Source organism: Toxorhynchites rutilus, chromosome 2 (genome assembly GCF_029784135.1).
Source record: "Toxorhynchites rutilus septentrionalis strain SRP chromosome 2, ASM2978413v1, whole genome shotgun sequence".
Taxonomy (NCBI): domain Eukaryota; kingdom Metazoa; phylum Arthropoda; class Insecta; order Diptera; family Culicidae; genus Toxorhynchites; species Toxorhynchites rutilus.
Genome location: NC_073745.1, coordinates 27,196,001 through 27,221,423, shown reverse-complemented (window position 1 = coordinate 27,221,423; position 25,423 = coordinate 27,196,001). Strand labels below are relative to the sequence as shown.

Sequence of the window (25,423 nt, the reverse complement as noted above, 5' to 3'; positions counted from 1 at the left end):
GTGAATTGTGTATTGCACAATTTGATGAATTCGCTAACTGGAGGCGATCTGATGTAGTGGTTAACATTGGTGCCTCACGAGTACAATTCTTACTCCTGAAACTCTTCGTTCAGGATGAAAGTAAAAACGTGGCCGAAGTGACGAACCAGCCAAGAGGCTGATGAAAGTTACCATAATACGCACAAAACGAAACAAAGCATTCATCATATGGATCACATCATATGAATTTGACCTTTATGAGAAGTTTGTAATGTAATATTCGCAAGAATTCGCAAGAATTTTTTCCCATAACCCATAGAACAGCACTCAAGTGTCGCGAATCTAGCCCCACCTACGACCACGCGAACCTATCACGGGCGCCATCCAATTTTGCGCTAGCAATCCGCCATTTGCATTCTCGAGTCCGATCACTCTCGCTCGCTCGTATCTCTCTATTCCATTCACGGGACCAGTCAGTCAATCTACCCGCCGCTGCCGTCGCCACCTTCCCGGCGTTCTATTCTAAGCCGAGATGATGATCGCGGCGGCGGTCCTCCTCGGTGATGCGATGATGCGTGGCTAAGATCGCGCGACGGTCACTCACAACCACAACCATCATCTCTCTCTCTCTCTCGCGCAAAAAAAAGATCGCGCAAAAATTCGCTCACGCAAATCGCCGTGCGATCGCTGCCGTCTCGTGCGTGGTTTACTCTCTCGCGCGGTGAGCTCCGCTCCGGGAGTGCACGAGAGTGCACTATGATTTTGTGCACGAGCACCAGGCGACGAACCTCTGCGGTCCGCGGTGGTGTTGATCGGTCCCGAAAGAGCGTTGCGGGTGGATGCGGGTGGTGGCGGTGGGAGCTTACACTCGGGAATTACCGAAAAAGGCAAACAACCAAAATCTAGCCTCAGCGCTAACATGTGGATGGATGGGAGGGGGTGTGGGGGTGTGCAGCGAGAACCCGGTGGTGGGACAACGCAAGAAGCACAGCGATGATGATAATGTTGATGATGTTGTTCTGCTGGTGAGCCCAAGGAGTGTCAGTGTGTGTGGGGTTAGGACAGGAGGAAAAAATGATGTTGTTCTAATGCCGTGCGCTTCTTCGGAGGTGTGCGCTTGGTGCGTATTCTAACACACACACGTATGGCATCCATTAAGAAGAGTACTTTCCGGGTTATGACCAGCAGCAGTGCGTATGGAAGTGCGTGCGAGTCCGCAAGTTTTGGTACGGGTGTGTGCGTGTGGGGTGTATGTGCAAGCGCACGTGTTTATGTACAATGCAGCAAGCGGAAAGAGCAGCATGGCACGAGTTTTTTAGAAAGCCGTCATGGGTTCGTTGCTCCCAGCGGTGCGCAAACGAGTGAGCGAGAGAGTGTGTTCTGTGTATGCGGCTGTGTGTGTGTGTTGTGCGCTCTCTAGAACTCTGGGGCAAGCAAGCGGCAGAGCGCTAAGGAATGAACCCAAGGGTCTGAGCATAAGTTTTATGTGCGATGTAATTTAGTTGATACAGCAAACTCGAGCAAAAGACACGCAAGTGCCGCCGCTGCGTTGATTGCAGCAGAACTTTTCTACTGACACACCACCACACTTTTTGTTTAGTTTTAACTTCAAAAAACAACTTCCTCTCTTTCGGATCAAAAAAAAAAACAAAAGTGTTGCGAGTTGCCGAATTGGCCCGTCTTGGAACGTCTAATCCAAAGTGTCAAATTGAGCCGTGTCGTGTCCGTGTCCGTGGAATCGCGGGAAGTCTGTCTGTCCCCCATAAAAAGCTCCGTGTATTTGGCCAGCCAAAAAAACCGGTATCCGGTTACCGCGTGGAGCGTTTGGGAAAAATCTTCTCAAGAAAAATATCGTGATTGTCCCGTTGCTAGACGACGACGGTAATAGCTACGATCGACCGCCTCTAGAAGCTGCGTGAGTGAGTCGTGAGAGCAAGTGAGTGTTCCTCGAGAGCAAACACAAACACGTGAGTGTGCGTAAGCTGAAAACGTCCAAAAAATCTAAAAAACGTGAACCGACCAGGTAGCGGAAAAGTGCCCGGTATGAACACACCTTCCTAGAAAAAAAAAAGCACACCTTTGAACACGGCGAAAGATTACGAGGAGAGGACAGATTTACCTGCAAGTGCGGCTATGTGCGGCCATTTATCAGTGCACGGAGTGAATCAGCAGCAGCATTAGTGAGCGAAAGAGAGTGGTATTTGGGGTTTCTTTTCCCTCACCGGTGGTAGGAAATCAAACTCTTGAGCGTAGTTTTTCTTTCTTGTCCCTCGTACCTCGTGTGTGTGTCTATCTGTCTGTCCGTCTACCGCCCGTTGTATTTGTTTTTTTTTGTGTACTTCCACGGAACTATCGAGCTGATCACGAGTTTGGATCCGCGCGGATCCACGGGATTCCGAGAGCAAAGCTTCACAATCAAAGAGTAGTTTGTAACATCAGCGCCCGATTTCGCGTTAAGTTTAAGCACCCCCCAACAACGTTGAGTTTCGCGTAATTTGCTAAAGTGTTTTTTTTGTCTTCTACATATATAAAGTATTTATTCTTCGATTAGTTTGTAGAACCAGCCAAGTATTACAACCGCAACGACAAATAAAAATAGTTTGAAGTAAAAAAAACAACAACAAAGTGAGTGATGAGTAAAAGTTTCCAATCGGCAATCGCTAATCAGACGGAAATCACCGTTTCTTGATACTCGGCCAAGCGAATGAGCAGCGATCGTGCGAAGCGAAGAAGCAGCCAGCCAGTTTGTTACATGTGTATTGTTTGTTAATAGAAGTTAAGCATTAAATTGTAACGCGTGGCTACCGAGTTGAATCAAAAAAAAAAAAAAAAAAGTTTGAAAGTTGAATCCCAAGTTTGACTCCGACAAAACAAAACAAAAAAAAATCGAAGGCTCGGAACGGATCTCAAGGGCGCGCAACCTAGAGAAGCGGAAGAGGAATATTTTTTGTGGTTGAAATCCGCTGATAAAAAAGGAGTCAAAATTTCGGACCACGAGCAGCCCGAGAGCCTCGACGCGATGGCTTCCAGCTTGGACCAGTTTGCCGACCTCGAGCTGTCGAAAGAGGATAGAGAGCAGATTTTCGATCCCCCACTGGATGTCCCGAAGGCGCAGAATGGTGCCAGGTAAATATGATTGATTCTTGATTTTTTTTACGCAATTCAAGGCTTTCCACTTTCCCCGATAAGAACGGTAAATCTTCTCCTCGCTCAACAACGAAAGAACACACATAAATCCGCACAGAGCAGCGCTTTTGTGCGCTGTGTTCCTTTCCTACTTGCCTGTCGCGTAGCATAGCACAACACATCGGTTAGTTGAGCTTAGAAAAGAAGTACCGGCAAATTTGTGAAGAGCTGGTATTCCAATCAACAACAAAAAAAAACAAAAACTCCCAAAAGAAAACCCCGAAAAAGAAGCCACGAGCCACCGCAAGAAACCGAACCGAACGTATGAACATCAAAATAGTAGTAGAGCCAGAGAGCAGAGTTGGAGATTTTCCGTTTTCGTTCCGTTCTATTCGTTTGAGGCTCGAGGTGGTGGTGGTGGCGGGTTCGCGAGGCCTCGCAACACCATCTCGCACACACAGAGAGATCTCGCACAGATCGCTGCTCGAACCGGAAAACGAAGGGAGAGAGGAAAATAATCAAAATACCTAATTTTTGGGTTATGGGATGTTTCACTACAACCTCCCCCCGTGTGCACTGGTTCTGTCTTTCCGGCTTTTTGTTTTTGCCCTTCCTCCCGTTCGGCGTTTGGCCGCGCGTTGTCTGTTTTTTGGGGATTCTAAAGAAAGGATATCTGTTTGGGGACAAGACAATAGATCGGTTTTTTTTTGCTATTTTAGTGGTGCGGAAAAAAATGGTTCACTTATCATATTTCAGTGTTATTAACCTGGAAATTTGTCCGGCGTTACGCAACAATTGCTTCCCCTGGCCATGCGCGGGGGAAGAATTCTCACCGATTTGCCCAAGCGGTTTCCACGAAAACGTCTCAAATCAGCTAAAGCGCCTACACGTGGAGCCGTGCCTGATACTGACTCGCTTGTGACGTAAACACAGATATGCTGTCAGCTTGGAAATGGAAATTTTGCCGGTGGAAACAAATTTTATTCCAGCAAGCACTGATACCTGGAAAGTGTCCTATCCAGCTGTCCGATCCATAGGCCGGATTCGTGGGAAGCTGTCGCTTAGCTGTTGCAGTTGTTCAACAAGTTAGGGGCTGTCCACATACCACGTGGACAACTTTTGGTGGGGAGGTAGGTGGTAAGAAAATGTCCCCGTTTGTCCACGGAGAGAGGGGAGGGGTATAGACCGAGTCCACGTGGACAGGAAGAATATTTTCGTAGATACAATCACCTATACATTCAAAATTAAATTAAATAACTCATATTCTAGAATTTCAAAATTATCCGTATTTATCAATAAACCGATTGAGAGTACTGCCCAGTTAAACGTTCATATACTTTTTCTCCTATCATTGATCTTCTTCAGTGAAATCTGAGTTACAAAAATATCTCACGAAAACTGTGAGTGAACAAGCTATGTTCTATGATCGAACTTTTATAATTACCGGATGGACCTTCATAGCATAAAACTATTTATAAAAATTAGACGATTCCATAATGGTTGAGATTTCATGTTATGCGTTAATGGTTTTTTTTCATCAAATACAATTTTCTATACATTTTGTTACATCTCGAGAATAGTTAGTCTTAGGATAATAATGTCTGTACAGTTTTTAATACAGAATTGCTTGTGAATCATGTTTCCGTAGTATTTTAATTTCGACAATTTCTGGTAATGAATATAGTTGTCAAACTAAAAGCAATTGAGTCAGTATTCTAATAAAAAGTTACGTGGAATTAGGTAGCTGATTCGGAATATTTCAGTAGGTGTTAGAGCAGGGGTTCTCAAACTATTTTGGGCAAGAGACTCCTTTTCCAGAATGAAGTGATACCTCAGACCCCTATACCCTTTATAAAGTTGTGGAAACTAGGTAAGGAATCGACACAAACCTCAGAGCATAATCCTGACATGATGAAGAACACATATTTACCTTTGATAAAAAATAAACTATTGAAACAGTTGGAAAAATGATGGCAATATAGTTGCCACAGCCCAAAAACACTGTCGCTGCTTTGTAACCTCACTTAAGTGTACCTTTTGCTATGCAAAAATTGAAACATTATTTCTAGTGCAGAGATAAAACATTTTTTTATATAGATTTACAAAGAACTAAAATCTTTTCATCAAATAAACCATTTATTTTATTGAAAAATCTGCATGATCATACAGTAAATGATAAATAGAATGATTACAGAGAAAAACTTATCAACTTGTTGCATTTTCAACGCATCTAAACACAATTTTCGGGCGGAGCTCTAAAATCGCGGTTTTTTGCATAAAAATGAGTCGTAAATTAATATCGTAAATTTTTAGTAGTCCTAAAAAAATGGAATATGGCGAGTATTGAAGTAAAAAATTACGAGGTAAAAATAAACAAAAAAACATTTTAAAAATCAGTGTGATGGATAAACCTGGTGATTCTCTACCAATCTACACTGGACAAAAAAAATTAGAGGAACAGAGTGCGAATTCGGAAATTTTAGGTGATTTTTGACATGCTATAACTACGTGAAAAATCAATGCATATCGATGGGATGCATTTCATTTTGAAGCTACAACTTTCAGGTATTAGAATATTTTACGTATATATTTTTAACTTGGTGTGTGCAGGTGTAGTGGGCCGGCCGGATTTTGTTTTGTTTTTTCAAGAATATCCTGGACTAACACAATTTTCTGCTAAACAACTCAACGGCAAACCCAATTAACTTTATCAACCATATTTCATTTGGTTCCAAGAATGTTCCTGTAGGACTTTCCCAAACAGAGATATTTCAGTTTGAATGATAAATTGCCCCTTCGTCTTTGATGATGAATAGTTCAATAACCAACCATTGCACGGCAAATCGAAAGTTTTGAAAACTCCAATAAATTTTACACAAAGATAATTTGTTACTTTGACGAAAAAAAAAATATTTTTTTTTGCATCGATTAAAAAAAGGGCCAAAAACAGTATTTTTGTAGTATATTACAAAATTCACTGTAATTCTGTAAATATCGCAGTTTTGTAATGTTTGAAGGCAAATTTTAAGCATATTGTATTCCCTTAACAGTGAACGTTTCATATTGATACGTTTAGGCGTTTTTAGCCAATTTTTCAAAATTTGGAGTAAATTAGAGGAGCATTGAGTTGCAAATCGTATCAGAAGTACAAAATCCTACGCGACTCTCAGAATGAACGATTCGCAACTTTCGTTTTCATGCATTTGTAGGTTGAAATATTGTAAGGAGTGATGATACTTACACATATTTAAACATACGCATTTCCACACATACACGCACTCTTCACCCAGAAACTCTTAAAGACGAAAGCTACGAATCGTTCATTCTGAGAGTCGCGTATGGCTTTGTACTTCTGATACGATTTGCGTTTGAATGCTCCTGTAAGTTATTCCAAACTTTGAAAAATCTTTTAGAAAAAACGGCTGAACGTATCAATATGAAACGTTCACAGATGTTTAGGGAATACACTAGGCTAAAATTTTTTCCGCAAACATTAGAACTTATGCGGAAAACATCCTAAAGATCGATGCTAACATAATGAAATGCCTCAATTTTGTATGCATTGTGGTTTAATTGTACTCTATCCTTAGGGTGGCCGTTTTACTCGCTCTCCCCTATCAGTTGTTGTATGTTGTCCAATCAATTCGTGCTCAATTCACGTTTTATCGTGTAGTCTTGCTACTAACAATTTATGTAATGTTGGTCCAGGATATCATGATATCGATGTTGTTTGGTAATGTAAAAAAGGCAAATGAAGAATTTAACTGGCTTCTGATTTAGAGGTTCCAAAGGGTATACTCACGCATATCAGAGTATGAGCCTCAAAATGGTAACAGTGTAATATACAACAAAAGTTATTGTTGACAGCATGCGACGAGAGTTGAGGTTAAAGTAGCTTCCCAGAAGCTCGAGCGAAAAAATGTTGTGTTCAACTAGGCACGAAACTGTACGCGGGCACTCCGACAAGGAAAACGTGGTTGTAAAACCTTCGGAAAACTGAAGAAATTCGATTTTGGTATATCCTGCTGCTACGATAGTTTTATTCAGACTGAGTGATCGATACAATGGATTCTATTTTTTTTATAATTGTTATTTGCATATGTATGCGTGCAAACAGTGATAGGAAGTAGATTGACGCGAACTATTACGTTACGTTGATGGATTACGTTTTATAGCAAACAAATTTCCTACACTACAATTAATTCTACGACAAATTCATTTAGGATACAATTCATTTTAGGTATTTTATAATTTCAAACTAGGATAATAAATTTCTGCCCTCAACAGTTATCTTAAGATAAGAAATGTACACGAATGAATTCGGCTCTGTTACAGCTGAATTGCTAAATGAGCCTAATAAAATAAACTGTTGGGATGAAGAAAAAAGAGTATGATAGCTTGAGTAGTCGCGATCTTAATATATGTATTTCTTCCTTAGAAGCCTGCTTCAATCCCTCGAATGCACTTGCCCATTGTCCTTTCCATTTCCTATACATAAGCAGAACTTAGCACCCAATGAGTTCAGTTCACTACAGGAGCCACACGAACTTCCCAAGAGAGCACTAATGGCCATGGGATACTTAATCACCTGGCTATAAAATTATTACAACCCCCTACAAACAATGTTCCGGACAACGTGGCAACGAAGGAGAAATGCTATTTTTATCTATCATATATTTCTGTAGTCATAGATTTATTTGACTTAGGCTTATATTTATGTAGATCTTAACTATTTAGACTTGTATTTAAAATAGATAAATTATGACTCCTTGCCTTCTCTGCATAATTGAATAAACAGAAGAAAAGGGTAGTATTGATTTTAATGGTATTTTTGTGTACATTTTTGAACAGAATGTGGTTCCAGTATAATCTGTTATCTCATTTAACTCGTTTGCAGGATACAAGTTCATACAAAAAACGTTTTTTTTTTTATTGTTCAGGACTTCCATTTGCTTCCATTTGATGCAACGTAAGTGAAAAAAATACAGGTTTTGAACAATGAAAAAGCTCAATTCAAATGCAATCACAGTCCTATGTCAGGATCCCGTCCGTGCCCCTAGGCTCAGACCCATCAACTTTTTTACTGTAATTACGCATTTTGTGGGGAAATAATAGGAAATTCACAAGAAAATAGTTTCACAAGAATAAGGACTACTTAATGCAAGTGACATAGAAAAAGATTAAGGAATAATTTTTTCATTCAAATATCAATCACTTAAAACTGTCTTCCAGACAATTCTCATCAACCGAAACTATTGTGCGGTCCGAAGTGTAGTCTGTGTTTCCCTAAATCCGGTGGACATCCAGCCCCAAAATACACGATAATGATTAACGTAGTAAACACAGTCAGATTGATGGATTAATATCATCAGTACACTTTTGCAATCCATGAAAAAAAAATTATCAGATAACGATTATATAGACATGGTAATAAATTCAGATAATTTGGCCTTGAATTGTATCCGAACTGGCCTCTAAATTGTTACCAAACCTCCACAATTGACCTTAGTTCAATTTTAAACTCACCTTCTGAGCGCAGTTTCAATAATGAGAAGGTTTATTGTCGCTATCTGAATTTTGTGAACAAAACTATGGATGCTAGAACATCGTATCGGTGGTGATGTGACAATAACTTACTTAAGGTCTACAAATTGTCTTTCAACCTATAAATATGACGTCAACGTAATAGCGTGAATATCAACAGGTCGAGATTTATGCGAATGGATAGGATCGCAATTGGCACAGGGACTTGCCCCTCGGAAAGCATTCTGACCAACAGCCGGGAGAGGGAAGGATGCGCTTCAGACGAACCATTTTTGGGTAGCAATCGAACAGATAGACATGTACGCGCTCCGCACTTGTGTGCACACAGTTTTTTTTCTTCCATTTCGATCATTCCTTTTTTTTTCGACGGTTCGCATTTATCACCTGTTCATTTCCTGTAGGTATGACCCGGACCGGGGGGCAAGCCACTACCCAAAGAGCGCGCGTGTACCGGCTGTGACCGGTGGTGCGCTTGTCTGGCGCGTCCAAAATTTTGACCCCGAATTTTGTTTTTCGGCCGTGGCTCGCTCTCTCTTCACCACCGATGCAACTTCTGTGCATTCCAAAACGTTGCAACCCAACGGATGTAATTTTTTTTCTCGATCTCTTGCGACGACTCGGTACATGTGTCCGTTCATGGTTGACCTTCACAGCGATCGCAGGAAATTTCGTTTTCACTTTCTTCCATTGGGATTTTTCTCGTTCATAATTAGTGCAACGGTTCTACGCAGAAGAGTACCACCCTCGGCTGCCGGGTATAGATCCACCCTAAGCACTCTCGTCTTGTGAGAGCGTTGTTCACCACTTCTTCCTGACGCTCCGTCCGCTAGCACTCTATTCATCCCACTTCTTCTAATCTTCGCTTTGGTACCTGCTTCGCCCATAGCGCTGAGGTTTCTGTGTCCTTCTGAGAAATCTGCTCTCATTCCCATTCCCTCTTCCAATCTCGGGACTACACCCCCTCGCCAGCGTCACCGACAACAGCAGCAGCAGCAGCAGCAGTAAACTGCATCCTTCGCTGGTGCTCGGTCGATCTAAAACACAAAAAAAAATGTAGGAAAAAGCACAACAGCGCAGAGAGCCCGAAATGTGAAACGATTATTTTTTTCTCCATCTCAAGCCGCGCGCTGCTCTTTGAAGGCTGTGTCTTCTCTCGCTGTCTCTGTCTCCTAAGTTGTTGTTGATGCTGCTCCTGCGCTTCCACCGGAGAGGACGAGGCGCGCAAGGCGGCTCCTGCCGAGGAAGCCGTGATTGAGGAAGACCTTCAACGGAACAATTTTTTTTTTGGGCGCATTGTGTCCGTTTGTGTGCTGTTGGTAGCTGTTTTTTTTTCGTTCTTCACTCTCTTCAGTGCATCTGCCAAAGGTAGGATGATAGTTTCTTCTTGTTTTGAATGAGACCGTTCTTTGGATGAGGAGACAGCAACAAAAAAAAACCGAGCGTGTTTCTTCGGGTAGATTCGCGCCAAAATCTTTTCGAATGCACGATTTTCGAGCGGTATTTTTAGCTGATATGATAATTAAGCGATTTCATGCAGAATTGATCAAAATATGTGAATCATTCGGAATGGCATAGATTTTTTTTCTGACGCGCACGTGTTTTGAATTGATACTAAAATAGCATGGGAAAAACAAATAGGTGAGTTCTGGTTAATCCAGCGTTCAAACTTCTAGTTGATATACTGGTTATGGCTATCAGGCATAGCTGACCTGCGGCTCACATTTTCCAGGTACTGCAATGGCTCCAAGATTTACGTATCATCAATTCTGTTCAATTTTTTCATCATTACAAAATAACATAATGATGAAATTAAATTGTTCGCCTAATGGTTTAGTATGAATCACTCGAGGCGGAAATGTTTCACTCTTGAATCATCTTGGGCGATGTGTAACCCCATTTTGTTATTAGTGATTCATACAACAGAAACTTTTCGGGTTTTTCATGATTTCCTTGACATCCAATAATTCAATCAAGATCGCTCGATGACTGAGTCTCCTCCTTATTTTTGAAAATGAGAAATACTACGAAATATTATATTTATTATTTTTGAACAAAACATGTGAACTAAAAAAAATAAAAAATTGTAGCATATACCACGCCTTTTTCCTCGTACTGTGTTCATAAGGTCCGAATCAACAACCATCTCATTTGTGTCGAGCGTCCAATACGCGAACAATCGATCGATAAGAACACCGGCGAATTTCGAACCATCTGAACTGGTTCTTGGTTCCTTTATTATTGTATTTTAAGAGTATAATGAATAAAAAAAGAATAATATTGAGCGACTCTCGCCTGAAAATGGCAGAGGACTCCCTTTCCCCCAGTTTATCAAGTTCGTGGGTTGTTTTCTTCAGCCTGAACCAAATGAAAACATAGTTGATGTCATACAGATCATGAAAGAACCGAAAAGATATACTCTCTTGCAACTTCCTAGTTTAAACCGAAAAAATGCGATTTGTCGCGCTAACAGCGCGGTATAGTTTTTCGGGCACGATTTAAAATAATCGATATAAGTTCAAAATTGCGAAACGTAACGCGAACACCGCTTTATTAGATGAAACGTTAGCTTATCGACGATACATTTGTGACTTCTATTTATTCTCTGTACAATCAGCTGGCATATTGTAACAACGAATCCTCGATCAAAGGCAACACGGAAAACGTTCTATTCAGAGAAAATTAATCTCTCTGTGTCATTATTGCTCAATGTGAAACAAGCCAAGTGATACTATGTGAGTAAAGAGGAACACAAAATCATTTGGCTGTTGTGGATTACCTTTTTTTTTTGGGGTGTTCAATTTATTTCCCGCATAAACAGTCGCCACTGTCCGAAAGTACGCAAACGCAAATGTTGCCGACTAGCATCTTACTCTGGAGTATCGCGTCTACATTCCTCCAATGAAATATTGAATGCGGGGTGATAACCGAGGTCGGTTTGGAAAGAAAATCAATTAAGAGTGATGTTTGGGAAGCTCCCCTTGATAATTGTAAAATCTTGAATTTAACTTTGAATTCAAACAAAAAACAAAAAAATCTCCCAGAAACTGTCCTCACCATAAGAATTTGGTTTTATAGCATTTTATGTCCCCCTTCCATACGTTTACAGGTGTTATATTATTATTACTTTGTTATGCTACCGCTTGATCCTTTACCTTTTATTCAGTTTACTAGTACAATTTGATTACCAGGAACTTTTTTGCTGAATTAGACTCATTAAACTCATTCACTCAGACTGAATATGAATGAAGCTTGGAATTGTACCCAAAAGAAAATCTCAAACTGGTGCTGTCATACTAATGCACGAGAATGTTACACCACATTATTAAATGATGTTGGATCTTAAAAGTTTACACAAAAATCTGTTATCTGAGGATAAAACGGAGAGCATAAACTTCGTAAACATTTAACCCTTTCGTGACAGATACCCTGTATAAAGGGTGTGTCACATCAAATTGCATCACGGAAAAAAAACGTTGTAGAAATTCGCCCAGTAGACCGATCCTTTTGAAAATTTTAGACAGTAAAATAAAAACTATTAAACAACTTTTGGCATTTTCTTTTTATTCATACTTCGAGCCCAAGCCCGTATGCTCGCACCTTCCTCTTTACCCTGTCCATAAGGTTCTGTACAACGTCAGGTTGTAGTTTTTTTTTTAACAGAAATCCATTTTCTCTTGAAGTCCGCCTCCGATTTGACAACTTTTGGGTTCTTCCTGAGGGCCTGCTTTATAATCGCCCAATATTTCTCTATTGGGCGAAGCTCCGGCGCGTTGGGCGGGTTCATTTCCTTTGGCACGAAGGTGACCCCGTTGGCTTCGTACCACTCCAACACGTCCTTTGAATAGTGGCACGAAGCGAGATCCGGCCAGAAGATGGTCTTCTAGGCACTCCTTAAGGTAAACCTGCCCGTTTACCGTGCCGGTCATCACGAAGGGGGCGCTCCGCTTTCCGCAAGAGCAGATCGCTTGCCACACCATGTACTTTTTGGCAAACTTGGATAGTTTCTGCTTGCGAATCTCCTCCGGAACGCTGAATTTGTCCTCTGCGGAGAAGAACAACAGGCCCGTCAGCTGACGAAAGTCCGCTTTGACGTAGGTTTCGTCGTCCATTACCAGACAATGCGGCTTCGTCAGCATTTCGGTGTACAGCTTCGGGGCTCGCGTCTTCCCCACCATGTTTTGCCTTTCGTCGCGGTTAGGAGCCTTCTGAACCTTGTATGTACGCAGGCCCTCCCGCTGCTTGGTCCGCTGGACGAATGAACTTGACAAATTCAGCTTATTGGTGACATCCCGGACCTAACTTCTCGGATCACGTCTAAACTGCTTAACTACGCGCTTGTGATCTTTTTCACTGACGGAGCATCCATTTTTGCCGTTCTTCACCTTCCGGTCGATGGTTAGGTTCTCGAAGTATCGTTTTAGTACTCTGCTGACCGTGGATTGGACGATTCCCAGCATCTTACCGATGTCCCGATCTGACAACTCCGGATTCTCGAAATGAGTGCACAGGATTAATTCACGACGCTCTTTTTCGTTTGACGACATTTTTCCAAATTTACGAAAAATTGACAGTGAAGCATGGCCAACGTGATCTATACACTCTTATCTGATTATAAGCGAAAGCTGAAGATATAATTCCTAAAAATTAAATTTCTACAGCGTTTTTTCCGTGATGCAATTTGATGTGACACACCCTTTATACGGCACTTCACAGTGGCTGACGCCGTCTAGACTCGCAGCCGGGCTACTTCAAAGTTTTTAAACGAACGAGTAGCTCCATACATACAAATCAAATGTCAAATTTCGTAGTATGGGTGCGTTCGTAATTCTTCGGATCGATTGACTTTTACTCGCAACCGAGTAACTCACAACGTCTAAATCCGACTTAAAACACTGAAATCATTGTTGCGCTTCAAATATTGCAGATCCCCTTCACATCGATTGAACGGAATCCCCTGCATAATCAATAATATTAACCAACTTAATATTACATCGCCATTATCCACAGCTTCTGAAAATATAATGGCGGTTAGTGTTCATAACCTGTATGAATTTATAGGATAAAATGGTTTCACCATTCACCACTATGGTCGAAATGTTAATTATTTTTATGAGGAATAACGTGATGGTTTGTACCAGGCCTTAGAAAGACTCAGGTTTCCTCGGTGAATTTTCTAGATTTTTTGTTCCCGATTATTACTCGGTAAATTCTAAGCCGTAATAAGGTATTGGAAATTTTTTACGTGGGACTACGTCTAACCAGAATATATGGGGAGTAAAATGGAAACCTAAACACAGAACATGCAGGAAAAAATGAGAGGTTTCGAATGCTTATAACTCGAACATTTCGGGCCTGATTCTCGAATACACTACGAATACACTTCAGGGTGGAAACGGTATGAAACGCATTCGCGATGACAACAGTACGGTGTCGACATCTGGATGCGAGATTAGTTTCCCACTAAATTTATCATTATAAAATCGAATTATCTTCAGATTAAATTTTTGTATGAGATTATTATATCACACGAAGAAAACAAAGTTTTCCACTCACATTGAATACCAGTTTGATACGAAGAGGTTAATTTTCATTAATGATTTTTTATTTGAAAAGTGCTCATTCTGCCTGAAAACTCATCATTATCTTCGACACTTCACTAACACGTAAAACGTAGTTTAATGGCGTGCCGTTTATTTCGTTTCCACCGTGAAGTGTATTCGAGAATCGGGCCCTTCTTAATAGATCGGAAAGATGTTTGCATCAATTGATAGGAAATATTTCTACGCATCTATCACAATCAATAAAATCCTATGTTCCCTGAGACAAGCAATTGAATAACTATAAAATATCTATGTGAATAAAATTGGTGAGTTGGGAAAAAATATTATTGAGATCTAGCTATAACCAATATTGTATTTTTATTTTGAAAAATCTGTAAATCTGTATGAAAACCTAAAAAATCTGTAATCTGTATCGACAGATTCTTGGTTTCAAAAAGTCTGAAAAATCTGTATAAATACAGATAATTCTGTAGATATGGTAACCCTGCCACAGACACGTGTTCCCTAACACAGCCACCAAAACCAAAGTGCCTGGGGAAATTGGCATTGCAAATCAGAGATGAATGAATCGTAAGATTTAAAGTCACCGCAAACAAATGAATAGAAGAAGAACATTGAAAATACATACAAGTAGGGGGAACTTTTGTTCCCACTAAAATGTGTTCCCTAACACATGCATCAAAACCAAGTTGCCTTACATTACATTATGTTTGTTTAAATTCTTTACTTACACAGCAAATATGTTGAATTTAATTGAATTCGAAAATAATTTAATCAATACAAACAAAAGATTACTAAGCCAACGGTAGTCCCACGTCAACCTTGCGGTTATATCACAGATACAACCCACTTCCAGTTCTTATTGTCAAAAGATAGTCAAACTGTTGGCGATCTAACGTACAAATCTACACCTAGGCGGCGCTGCGGTGAAAGTGATGATGGTTTTAAATTTGGCAATGTGGGTTTATGGAAGGTTTGTAGTTCTTTCCATCAACAATCCAATCATCAGTGGATCCAATAATGTTATAATCATAAAAGATTATTTGACTGCGATGAGTTTGGAAGAATTTCTTACCTCTTTCAGTGGTGAAAATTGTATAAATATTGACAATGGTTGAATCAAAAAAGGAAATTCGAGAGCACAATCAAAAACAAGTTGAAAAATGCATGGTTCCTGCATGTGAGAACTACCTTGGAAAGCCCAGAAGTAAAATATACGTGTTTTTTTTTTTTGAGTTTTAGGTTACATTAGCATCATTTCCTTAGTTCAAAAACAAAATCCTGATGTCTCACCGATCGTTTACGTTTTGCGTTAAATCGCCATTAAAAATGCACAACCTCGAACGAGTATGTGATGTACATGTGCTACTAGCGCCACTCATTTGTGAAACCCGCAAACTTCATCTAGGTTTGTCGATTTTTACACTTACAGACAGTGTGATGTATACAAGGGTGAAGTAGTAGGCGGAGTATATTTGAATTGGTAAACAAAATATGATGTCGTAATTATTTGCATCCAATTAGTAGTTGTAGTAGTTGTTTAGAAAACTCACGGTTTCATGGTATGTTTAGCCAAAATGCTCATGAAATCATTAAACTATTCGTTTATTTTAAATAGATAACAATTGTACTGTGACCTGTTTTCTTTATTTGAGTGGTAAAACATCCACAGCTGGCTTGGTAATGGTCACCATCAAAGGACTGTCTAAGGAGACGTATGTGATATGTCATTGATAAACATCATAAAATGAAAATACATTCTGTCAAATATTTACCGGGAATTTGTAATTTAAAATCTTCCCGCTGAAAATTTCTCAAATTTTAATTTTTCTTATGTTGGTTCTACTGTCAGTGGTCTTTATGCCAATTTTGAGGGCGATTTGTCATTTAGTTTGTTAACAGCGTCATAAGGAACAAGGTAAATTTTTCGATCGGAACGGTTGCAGAATACATTTTGTGACTCAACTATATCGAAAACGTGTGTGTATGAATCGTATAAGGCATCCAAAGACGGTTCAAGACAAGAGATGAACGATTTGCCACAATCAGGACGACCATCTACCTCTTCAATAAAAGGTTCGACAAAATAAAAAGAATTGTGCTTGGAAATCGCCATTTAAGTTTGCCCGTGAACTGATTGATGTTTTTAGCACAATTTCGGATATTATTTGCGAATACGTCGAAATTTCATGAATAACTCTTTAGTAAAAAGTTCCGGGAACCTTAAAATGGCTTGCGTGGTTATGTATAGTCATTTCGAGAAGCAACGATTCTTTCTTGCCTTTGCGAGAACAACACACTAATTGGTCATATGTCGCAATTTGTTTTTTTTATATCAATGCATGCATTGCACCGAATATTTAACGAGAGGCATCTTCCGTGCATCGTCATTCAACAAGCATCAAACACGCGTCTATCAGATGCACACAGTTGCAGCGATAGAAATGAAACATCGCGAGAGTGACCGTTTATGAAAAATCGTTTCTCGACTCTCGGTCAAAACCGTGAACAAAGCTAGGAGGTCGTTTCATCAGAACAGAGCCGATGCGCACGAGAGCAAATACGGATGGCTACTAAAAGTATCGAAGGTGTGCTATTCACATGTACAGGAAATGAACGAGTTCTAAGTTTCGCGCAACGAAAACAAGCAACACACACAAAGCCAAACACTGAAGGCTAGAAGCGACCTATAATCATTTGCACTCTTCTCTTTTTTCGCCTGCATTGCCATGGCTCGGATTGTTGTGTTAATTGCAATGCCAGATGCACTTCAAGTGAAACATTCGCTAGCGTTCGCAGCTCGAGGGGAAACATAAAACACAAAACGAGCAGAATAAGCGACCTTTTTTGTTTCGGGCACAGAAAGATTCTGAGAATTTTCCTCAGAGGAGATGCAACACTTATACGCTAGCGACAGCTTACTTACTATGCAAGGGTGGAGCTTACTTCGCAAATATTCTCTTTTCGCTATCCCCTTCGTTGTTTCTATTCTAGCGGTTGCATAAGTTGCCCATTTTTGACAGCTCTGTTCGGGAAAGCACACAAATGGACAGAACAAATGTATGGGAAAATGGGAATGCTTTCAATTTTCATCAATTTAAACCATATACAGACTATGGGATTGTAACGTATAGCATATAAAACAAATCTTAGAAAATTTTCGATTCGATTGGTATGCAAATCGTTGCAATCCGTTCGCAGCAAAAATAGTTATTAACGTTAACTTTATTTCAAAAAAACGTGACCTGTTTTCTGATTTGGCATCCTTAATGTAAGACGTAGTCCTACGTCAAAAGTGTATTGCTTCAGATGGGACCTATTTCGAAGGTGATAATATAAATTTAGATGATAAACACAGCATTTCCTATAAAAAAACCCAAATTCCCGGTTTATATTTGACAGAATTTAAAACATCTGCTAAGGATTTATAAAAGGCGCTGGTGGTGGAAACTAATTAACACTTCTTCATGAAGAAAATGTTATATAATTCTTTGCTGCGATAATGAGCATTTCATTCACGTGTATGAAATGCGTTGAAGACGAATTACATAACATACCCATTCATATGGAATGTGTTATTCTCTAAGCATGAGGCCCACAAATGCAGCCCAAGAATTCGCTTGGTAGACGTCTCAGATAGCGAGCGAGCGAGCACGGAAGACGCATCAGGTATACACGGGCCGATAGGTAAGCTGACCCTTTCGGTTCCTAGCATCCAGTAGTGCCCGCAGGTCCTCGCTACCCACGATGAGAATGCCTGAATCGACTGGAAATCGGAGAATCGCTCCAAGGTCTCCCGCTGAACCGCGCGCGCTTCTCTGATTATATGGGAAAATTTATCATTGCGGCATCGCGTTGAATGGAACCGAAAATGATTTTACTAGCTCGTCGTTTTAAGCAAAAATGCTTTGACAGAACCCCGATGTGTGTTTTGGTGAGTGAATTCCTAATTCCAAAACGCGCACACACGCACATACACACGCGATCACACTAATGGGATGGAATCCGTGTAAACGCAAACCAAAGGATCTTAGAAGTCTTCTGATGTCTTCTGACTGGTTTGGTATGGGTTGCTACGATGATAATTTGTGTGTTTGGGTACGCGATTCTCATGAAAAATCCATTGCGCAAAGCAAGCAGGCTGGCAGGCAGGCAACGAGCACACGTTGAGCAAGGTGATCTTTTCTCCTATTTTTTTTTCTGGAGAGTAGCCCCGAGATCTGCCGCGGAGACGCGAAAGGGACAGCGGAATTTTTCACTTCAAATGTCAATCAAGTTTCATGATTTAGATTTCGTTTCCCTACCCTATTCAATATTTCACACACAGAATATGTGCGCACGTGTGTGTGTGTGTGTATATACATTTGCCCTTCTGCGGAGATCTCGTTGAGAACTTGTTGGCAATCGGTTGCTTGTTGTACTTTTCGGCTGGTTCGAAAAAGGAACCGCCAAAATTTGCACCCTCCTCGTTCCTCGAGAACTTCTCCCGGCCGTTTCCTCTAGCAAAACTTCACATGCCACTGCGTCAACGCGGAGAACGAGCGAACGTCAACCAGAAGATTAAAGATCTTGGCACAGGAATGCAGCAACCTTTTTTTCTGCTCCTTTCAGCGTGAGAGGAGCGTGAACCTCAGCTGCGGATGCTGTTTAGCATGGGATTGACCTACTCTGGCCCCCATCATGTTCCTCGCCGATATGAGGGGTTTCAAATTGTATGGTTCTATCTAAACCTATATCAATTTCATTAAGAAAGCAACATTAGCGCGTGGAGGGGAAGATGGGCAGTGGGGAGAGGTGAGGTGGTCTTGAGCGGCGTTTTTCACGCGTGAATTTCGAGTTTTCCTCCGAAAGCGCAGCGATATGTTTCTGTTCGCTGGGCTACCGAAAACAGAGAGAGGGACTCGAGGCAAGTAGGAAGCCACGGATCAGTAGTCATCATCGGAACAGTATTTCCAAAAGCACGTTGAGGATTCGATCGCGAGGCAAAGAACGCTGTTCACTTGATAGGCACTCCACCCTTTCGCCCCTCCCGCTGATGGGTTTTATATGGGTATTGGATTAACGCGCTTCATGGCACACCAATGGATGCACAGTTGATTTAATGATAACCGTAATTGAACGCATACCGTTCGTTTCGATTAACCTGACCGATGATTGCGTTATGATGGCCGAATGGAAGGGGCAGTCGGTCCGAAATTATTGGAGTGGAAGATTGAAAAGCGGGTTCAATTACCTTTTGCTGTCGGATTTCCTCATCGAACATTTATCAGTCTGTCAAAAGTATATATACTTTTGTGAAGGTATATATATATATATATATATATATATATATATATATGTATATATACATATATATATATATATATATATATATATATATATATATATATATATATATATATATATATATATATATATATATATATATATATATATATATATATATATATATATATATATATATATAGACAATCGCAAAATTGAGTGTACCGTTCCGAAACATATTTCGGACGCTTAAGGCATACGATGCAGAAAACAGATCTAAACTTTATGCACAGGTATTATTTGGTAGATTTTTTTTATCCTAAATATATATTTTTATTAAGGCTCATATGGCTTCAGCCTAACGGGGCCGGGAGTTCAATATTTCGACAATGTTTGCTTATAACTATGTTAGTAATGGTTCCCGGAATAAATCGCCACAGAAAACGACTGCAACAGAAACCACCGCTTATAAAATGTGTAGTAGGCTATAAATATTGTGGCGCGGTATTGTATTTCAAAACAAGAATTAACCGGGCAAACGTATCGCCCCAGGCAAACGTAACGCCCCGGGCAGACGTATACCGTCCGACGCTCGCTAGAGCTCGGTCGGACATTGCTAAAGGATCGTATCCTATGTTTCAAACTAACCGGGCAATCAGTGGATCCCAGGTTTGCGTGCGAGACACCGCCGCTTCCGACGGCGGGTCGGCGGTGGACTCGGATTGCGTCATCTTGGCGGCATGGGCCGCCTCGATTCCTTATCCTCGCCAAATGGGGACTTCGTCCCCATTACATTGTCCTCAGAATAAATTTCGAAAAACGAGAACAAGAGAATAAATTTATAATAGAAATGTGAGGCACATGATGTTTTTCCCGCGCCAAATATTTCTAGCCTACTACACTTTTTCTAAGCGGTTGTTTCTGTTGCAGTTGTTTACTGTGGCGATTTATTCCGGTCACCGTTAGTAATATGTAACCGATTACTCGCGGCTGGCTCGAGGTTAGTATTACAAGTGTACTCATAATTGGTATGTTGCAGTCTTCGATGCTCTGTACGTGTGGCCGAGACGGGATACTTCCTATTGGGATGCAGCTGACCATTAATCAGCAACGCCCCCGTATCTAGCGTGGTGCGTCTTTCTCGACTCGAGGAATCCTGGATTTGGTAGATATTTTAAATGAATTAGTTCAATATGCTTCTAAGCTTTCTACTTTAATACCTATTTGATTGAAAACATAAGAAAATCATCGAATAAAATGCTTTTCAAATGAAGCGAATAAGAATAAAACTTCGGACACTAAATAAAATTTCGGACAGATTGAATTCAAATTTCGGACACTTTATTTTGTAATTTTCTGGATGAAAATTAATTTACACTTATATTTTATATTTTATAGTCAACTGAGAAACACTTACCAAGCAATCACAGTAAACTGTGATGAGAACTGATGAGAACTGATGAGAACTGCTGAAACACGGGAGAAATTTGAATGTTTACGAACGGGTAAATTCTACGTGCTCACGCTAAACAAACGATAATGAGTAGTGCTGTTGATTTTTTTCCAACTATGTAATAATTCAAATGTAATTCTCAAATGAAGTGATAGGGAAACCAAGGAATTACTCTAAAGAAGCAATTGTGATATAATTTAAATAATTTAAAGCGACTGCAAAAAGCGATACGATGAATGTATCATCGTAAAATCGATCGTTTTTACTCTCATGTAATGATATCTCATTTTTACATCATGTTTTTCTTAAAAAGAAAATTGAAATCAGTTTAGAAATGTTACAGATAACACAAATCAACCCCTTTGGCGTCCAGCACTGGCTGCAAGCGCCGGGCGAGATTTCTGGTCACTGTAAACGGAATGCACTCCCAGATCTCCTTAATCGTAGTTCTGAGTTCCGCTTTGTTCGCTGGATTTTTATTCTTCAGGCGGTTCTTGATTTCCCACCATAGATGCTCAATAGTGTTTAAGTCCGGTGATTGCGGAGGTGTTTTGAGTTGATTGGGACATTATAGAGCAGGTACCCCCGACGAATTTCATGCCAACTCGTCTTATGAGTTGGCAGCACCATCTCAGATAGTAGTGAAACGTTGTGGGTGTAAAGACATGGGTCATTTAAGCAACTTTGCATACTCGAAATATTCGAAAAAGAATTAGACTACTTTTTGGAAAAAAACATTTTTTTTTAAATTTTTTACAAAAATTTATAACTTAAAAACTATGATACCTACAAAATTTTGTCAAAGGATGAAATGTAGGAAATTGTTTAAATTTTCACATCGGAAGATGGACACTTTTACAGGGAAAAAGTTTTTCTAACAATAACTTTTTATATTTTCTTTGAAAAAAAAATACAACTAATCCTAATTTTGTTTAAAGTCAAGATAGAGACTTAGTGCTGTCTCTATCTTGACTTTAAAGCTCTTTAAGCTTTAAGCTCTCAGCTCTCTAGAGCACTAAGAGCACAAGGCAGACAATCGGATATCCCCGTCCGGGATATCTTAGGTAGCCGTGATCCTGATCTTCTGCTTCATCTATACCTGTTCCTCAGAAACGCCGATGTCAACGTTTAATGATGTTTCCTTCGTTGTGTCCCCGTTTCATATCCCTCCTATCCGATCGATAAACTTTTACTTAGTCGCGGCAATACATACACACACTCTTTACAGACACACGGGCCAAAGGTTGTGCAGTCCACTGATCATTCAACAAGAGCCAAAGGTTGTACCGCTCATGACAACTCTACACGAACTGATGATTGCGCCGGCTAGTGACCATTCTATCCTGGATTCCTCGAGTCGAGAAAGACGCACCACGCTAGATATGAGGTACAGACTAGGGGGGCGTTGCTGATCAAGGGTCAGCTGCATCCCAATAGGAAGTATCCCGTGTCGTGCACACGTACAGAGCATTGGAGACAGCAACATCCCAATTACGAAAACACTTGTAATACTAACCTCGAGCCAACCGCGAGTAGTCGGTTACATATTACTAACATAGATAATAAGAAAATGGTATTGAACTCCCGGCCCCGTGAGGCTAACGCCATATGAGCCTTTATAAAAATATATATTTTGGAAAAAAAAAGATAGAGATATAGTGTATTCGACAAAGTTTTAGATCCTGTTAAAATATAAACTTTTGTCGAAGACATCAACTTTCTATCTTTTATAGTTTTTGGAATATTTTTGTATGAAGACTAATGAAAAAATAATGTTGCTCGTAACATTTTTGTGTGGAAATTCTCACGTTTGACATGATCTTGATATGTTTCTAAATAGAGAAAAGTTAGGCAGAGCATGTAAATTGCGATAATTTATACATAAAAATTTTACGAATTAAACATTAATAGTATTTTTTTCAAAAAAAAAATAATGAAAAAGTTGTTGTTCGAACAACTCTTTCCATGTAAATGTGCCCAACGTCCGATGTATGGAAAACTTGTTGGAAATTCTAAGGGCTATTTATATCTATTTTTTTCAGAATTTTAAAAGCATATGTTTTCGAGAAAAATAAATTTTAATTTAATTCGTAAAATTTTTATGTATAAATTATCGCTTTTTAAATGTTCTGCTAACTTTTCTCTATTAAGAAACATGTCAAGAACATGTGAAACGTGAGAATTTACACACAAAAATGTTACGAGCAAAACATTATTTTTTTCATGAGTCTTCATACAAAAAATGACATATATTCCAAAAACTATAAAAGATAGAAAGTCGATGTCTTCGACGAAAGTTTATATTTTAACAAGATCTAAAACTTTGTCGAATACACTATATCACTATCTCGAATTTGAACAATATTAGGATAAGTTGTATTCTTTTCAAAGAAAACATGAAAAAGTTGTTGTTCGAAAAACTTTTTTCCCTGTAAAAGTGCCCATCTTCCGATGTATGGACGACTTGTTGGAAATTGTAAGGGCTATTTATATATATATTTTCGGGAATTTAAAAAAAATACGTTTTTGAGAAAAATGAATTTTAATTTTTAAAATAACTTTTTTGTCAGCGAAATTTTGTTCTAAAATTTTTTCGGTAATTTTTTGTGAACATTTCCATCATTTTAACTTTGACAAGAATTTTGTAGGTATCATAGTTTTTAAGTTATAAATTTTTGAAAAAAATACGAAAAAAATTGTCTTTTTCCGAAAAGTAGTCTAATTGTTTTTCGAATATTTCAAGTATGCAAAGTTGCTTAAATGACCCATGTCTTTACACCCACAACGTTTCACTACTATCTGAGATGGTGCTGCCAACTCCTGAGACGAGTTGGCATGAAGTTTGTCTTTGACAGAATGTACATGTTATTACGAACTATGCGTAAAATAGGATTTTAGATCATGCGTACCGTTAGAACTAAAAACCATTTGAGTGACCATGAGAAACTTATATCCTATTGAAATGAACGGGTTTGGGTACTTGGGTTTTATGTTCATATCAATTAAAGTCAATGGAGCACTTCTTTCGGAATTTTCGTTGACCAAGTGCTAGATAACAGGGAAGCGAGATGTGAAGGTTGTCAAATGTTATAAAATTTCGGAAGATTATTTTCCCATGAAAAACATGTGTTTTTCGAACCATGTATTTTCTGAGCTGCACCATTTTTTTGTATTAATTTTTCAGCCGAATGTCACATATTTTAAACAATAAGTATTTTCCTGTTATTTTGGTATGCAAAAAAATTAAATGTGAAAAGATAAAGCAAACTAGAAAACGTAGATTTGATAGTAGGAGTATGATATGTTGAAATGCATGAATTAAATTCAAAGTATATTTGATTTATCAAGAGATTATGGGCCTTACCGGTTACACTTCACGATGAAAACGAAATGAACGACACGCCATTAAATTTCGTTTTACGAGTTAAAGAAAATGATGAGATGGGTTTCAGGTAGAATGAACATTTTTCAAATAGAAATTATGAATGATAATTATCTTCTCCGTATCAAATTAGTGTTCAATGTGAATGGATAACTTTGCTTTCTTTCTTAGGTAAAATAATCTCGTACAACAATTGTCATAATGATAAGTTTTAGTGAGAATATCGGAAAGTGTATAGAAAATAGGTCAAGTTAGGGTAAGAAATACGTGCTTCAACTAAATAAATAACGCCAAGTTAAAATCTTCCTTTAAATTTTAGCAATTTAAAAGTGCGTTCGGGCCGAGTAGTAAGACTTGTTAAAAACTAATTTCGTATCCAGATATCAACACAATATCGTTGTCTTCGCAGATACACTTCATTTCGTTTTCACCGTGAAGTGTATACGGGAATAAGGCCTTATAATTCAACTATGATATCGTTCAAATACTAACAGTACTGAAATATTGATAACATAATACATTCCAAAATTATAACAGCGTTTATTCAGGTTTTTTTTAGGTATGTATGGTTTATTCAGGATCCAACATGATTTTAAATACTTTTTCTGCTGCCATGGTTGTTATTTGTGATTTGATCCCAATTTTATTGCTAACTGCATTACGGTTGGAAAATAATTGAATGTTCTTCTCTGCTAGGCCGCGGCTATTATGCTATGCTAGATGGGAAGCGAATCACAAAAAGATTTTGGGTGGTAATTCCGATGCAATGTTTCTCTTTCTTCGGGAGCTAAACACCGGACGTAATAGAAACGAAAATAACCAAAAAAAAAAATATAAAGATATTCAATTTCGAATATATTTGGCAACACTGTGAAAATGTTGGAAATCCCATTTTTGTATATTTATCTTTGTCAATTATTTTCCACATCAATCAATCAGAAGCCGTGTTGTTAGTGGTCCGAGTTTGACAGAAAAAGTGGTCCGGAATCGGCCCCCTTTGTCTTGTCTCAGGATCTAACGAACGATAAATGTAGAACAAAACAAAATTCGTCAGGGGATAGGAAGGGTGACGAAGGGATAATATTTATACATTGTGAATTTATTTTTCATAGA

General features: G+C 39.2%; 1 protein-coding gene across 6 annotated transcripts in view; it reads left to right on the top strand.

Annotated features, from left to right (window-relative positions):
• The window catches only part of LOC129771811 (insulin-like growth factor 2 mRNA-binding protein 1), a 280,305-nt gene that overhangs the window by 131,160 nt on the left and 123,722 nt on the right, over positions 1-25,423 (top strand). For 2 of the 6 annotated variants that reach the window (XM_055775860.1, XM_055775862.1), the window contains exon 2: positions 2,531-3,105. The exons of 1 other annotated variant lie outside the window; for it this stretch is intronic. In XM_055775860.1, coding sequence (XP_055631835.1) covers positions 2,999-3,105 — 107 coding nt within the window. In that variant the 5' untranslated portion in view covers positions 2,531-2,998. Of the gene's footprint in view, positions 1-1,493; positions 3,106-25,423 lie in introns of those variants that run through there. 3 more of the 6 variants (XM_055775863.1, XM_055775861.1, XM_055775859.1) reach the window with 2 other exon arrangements.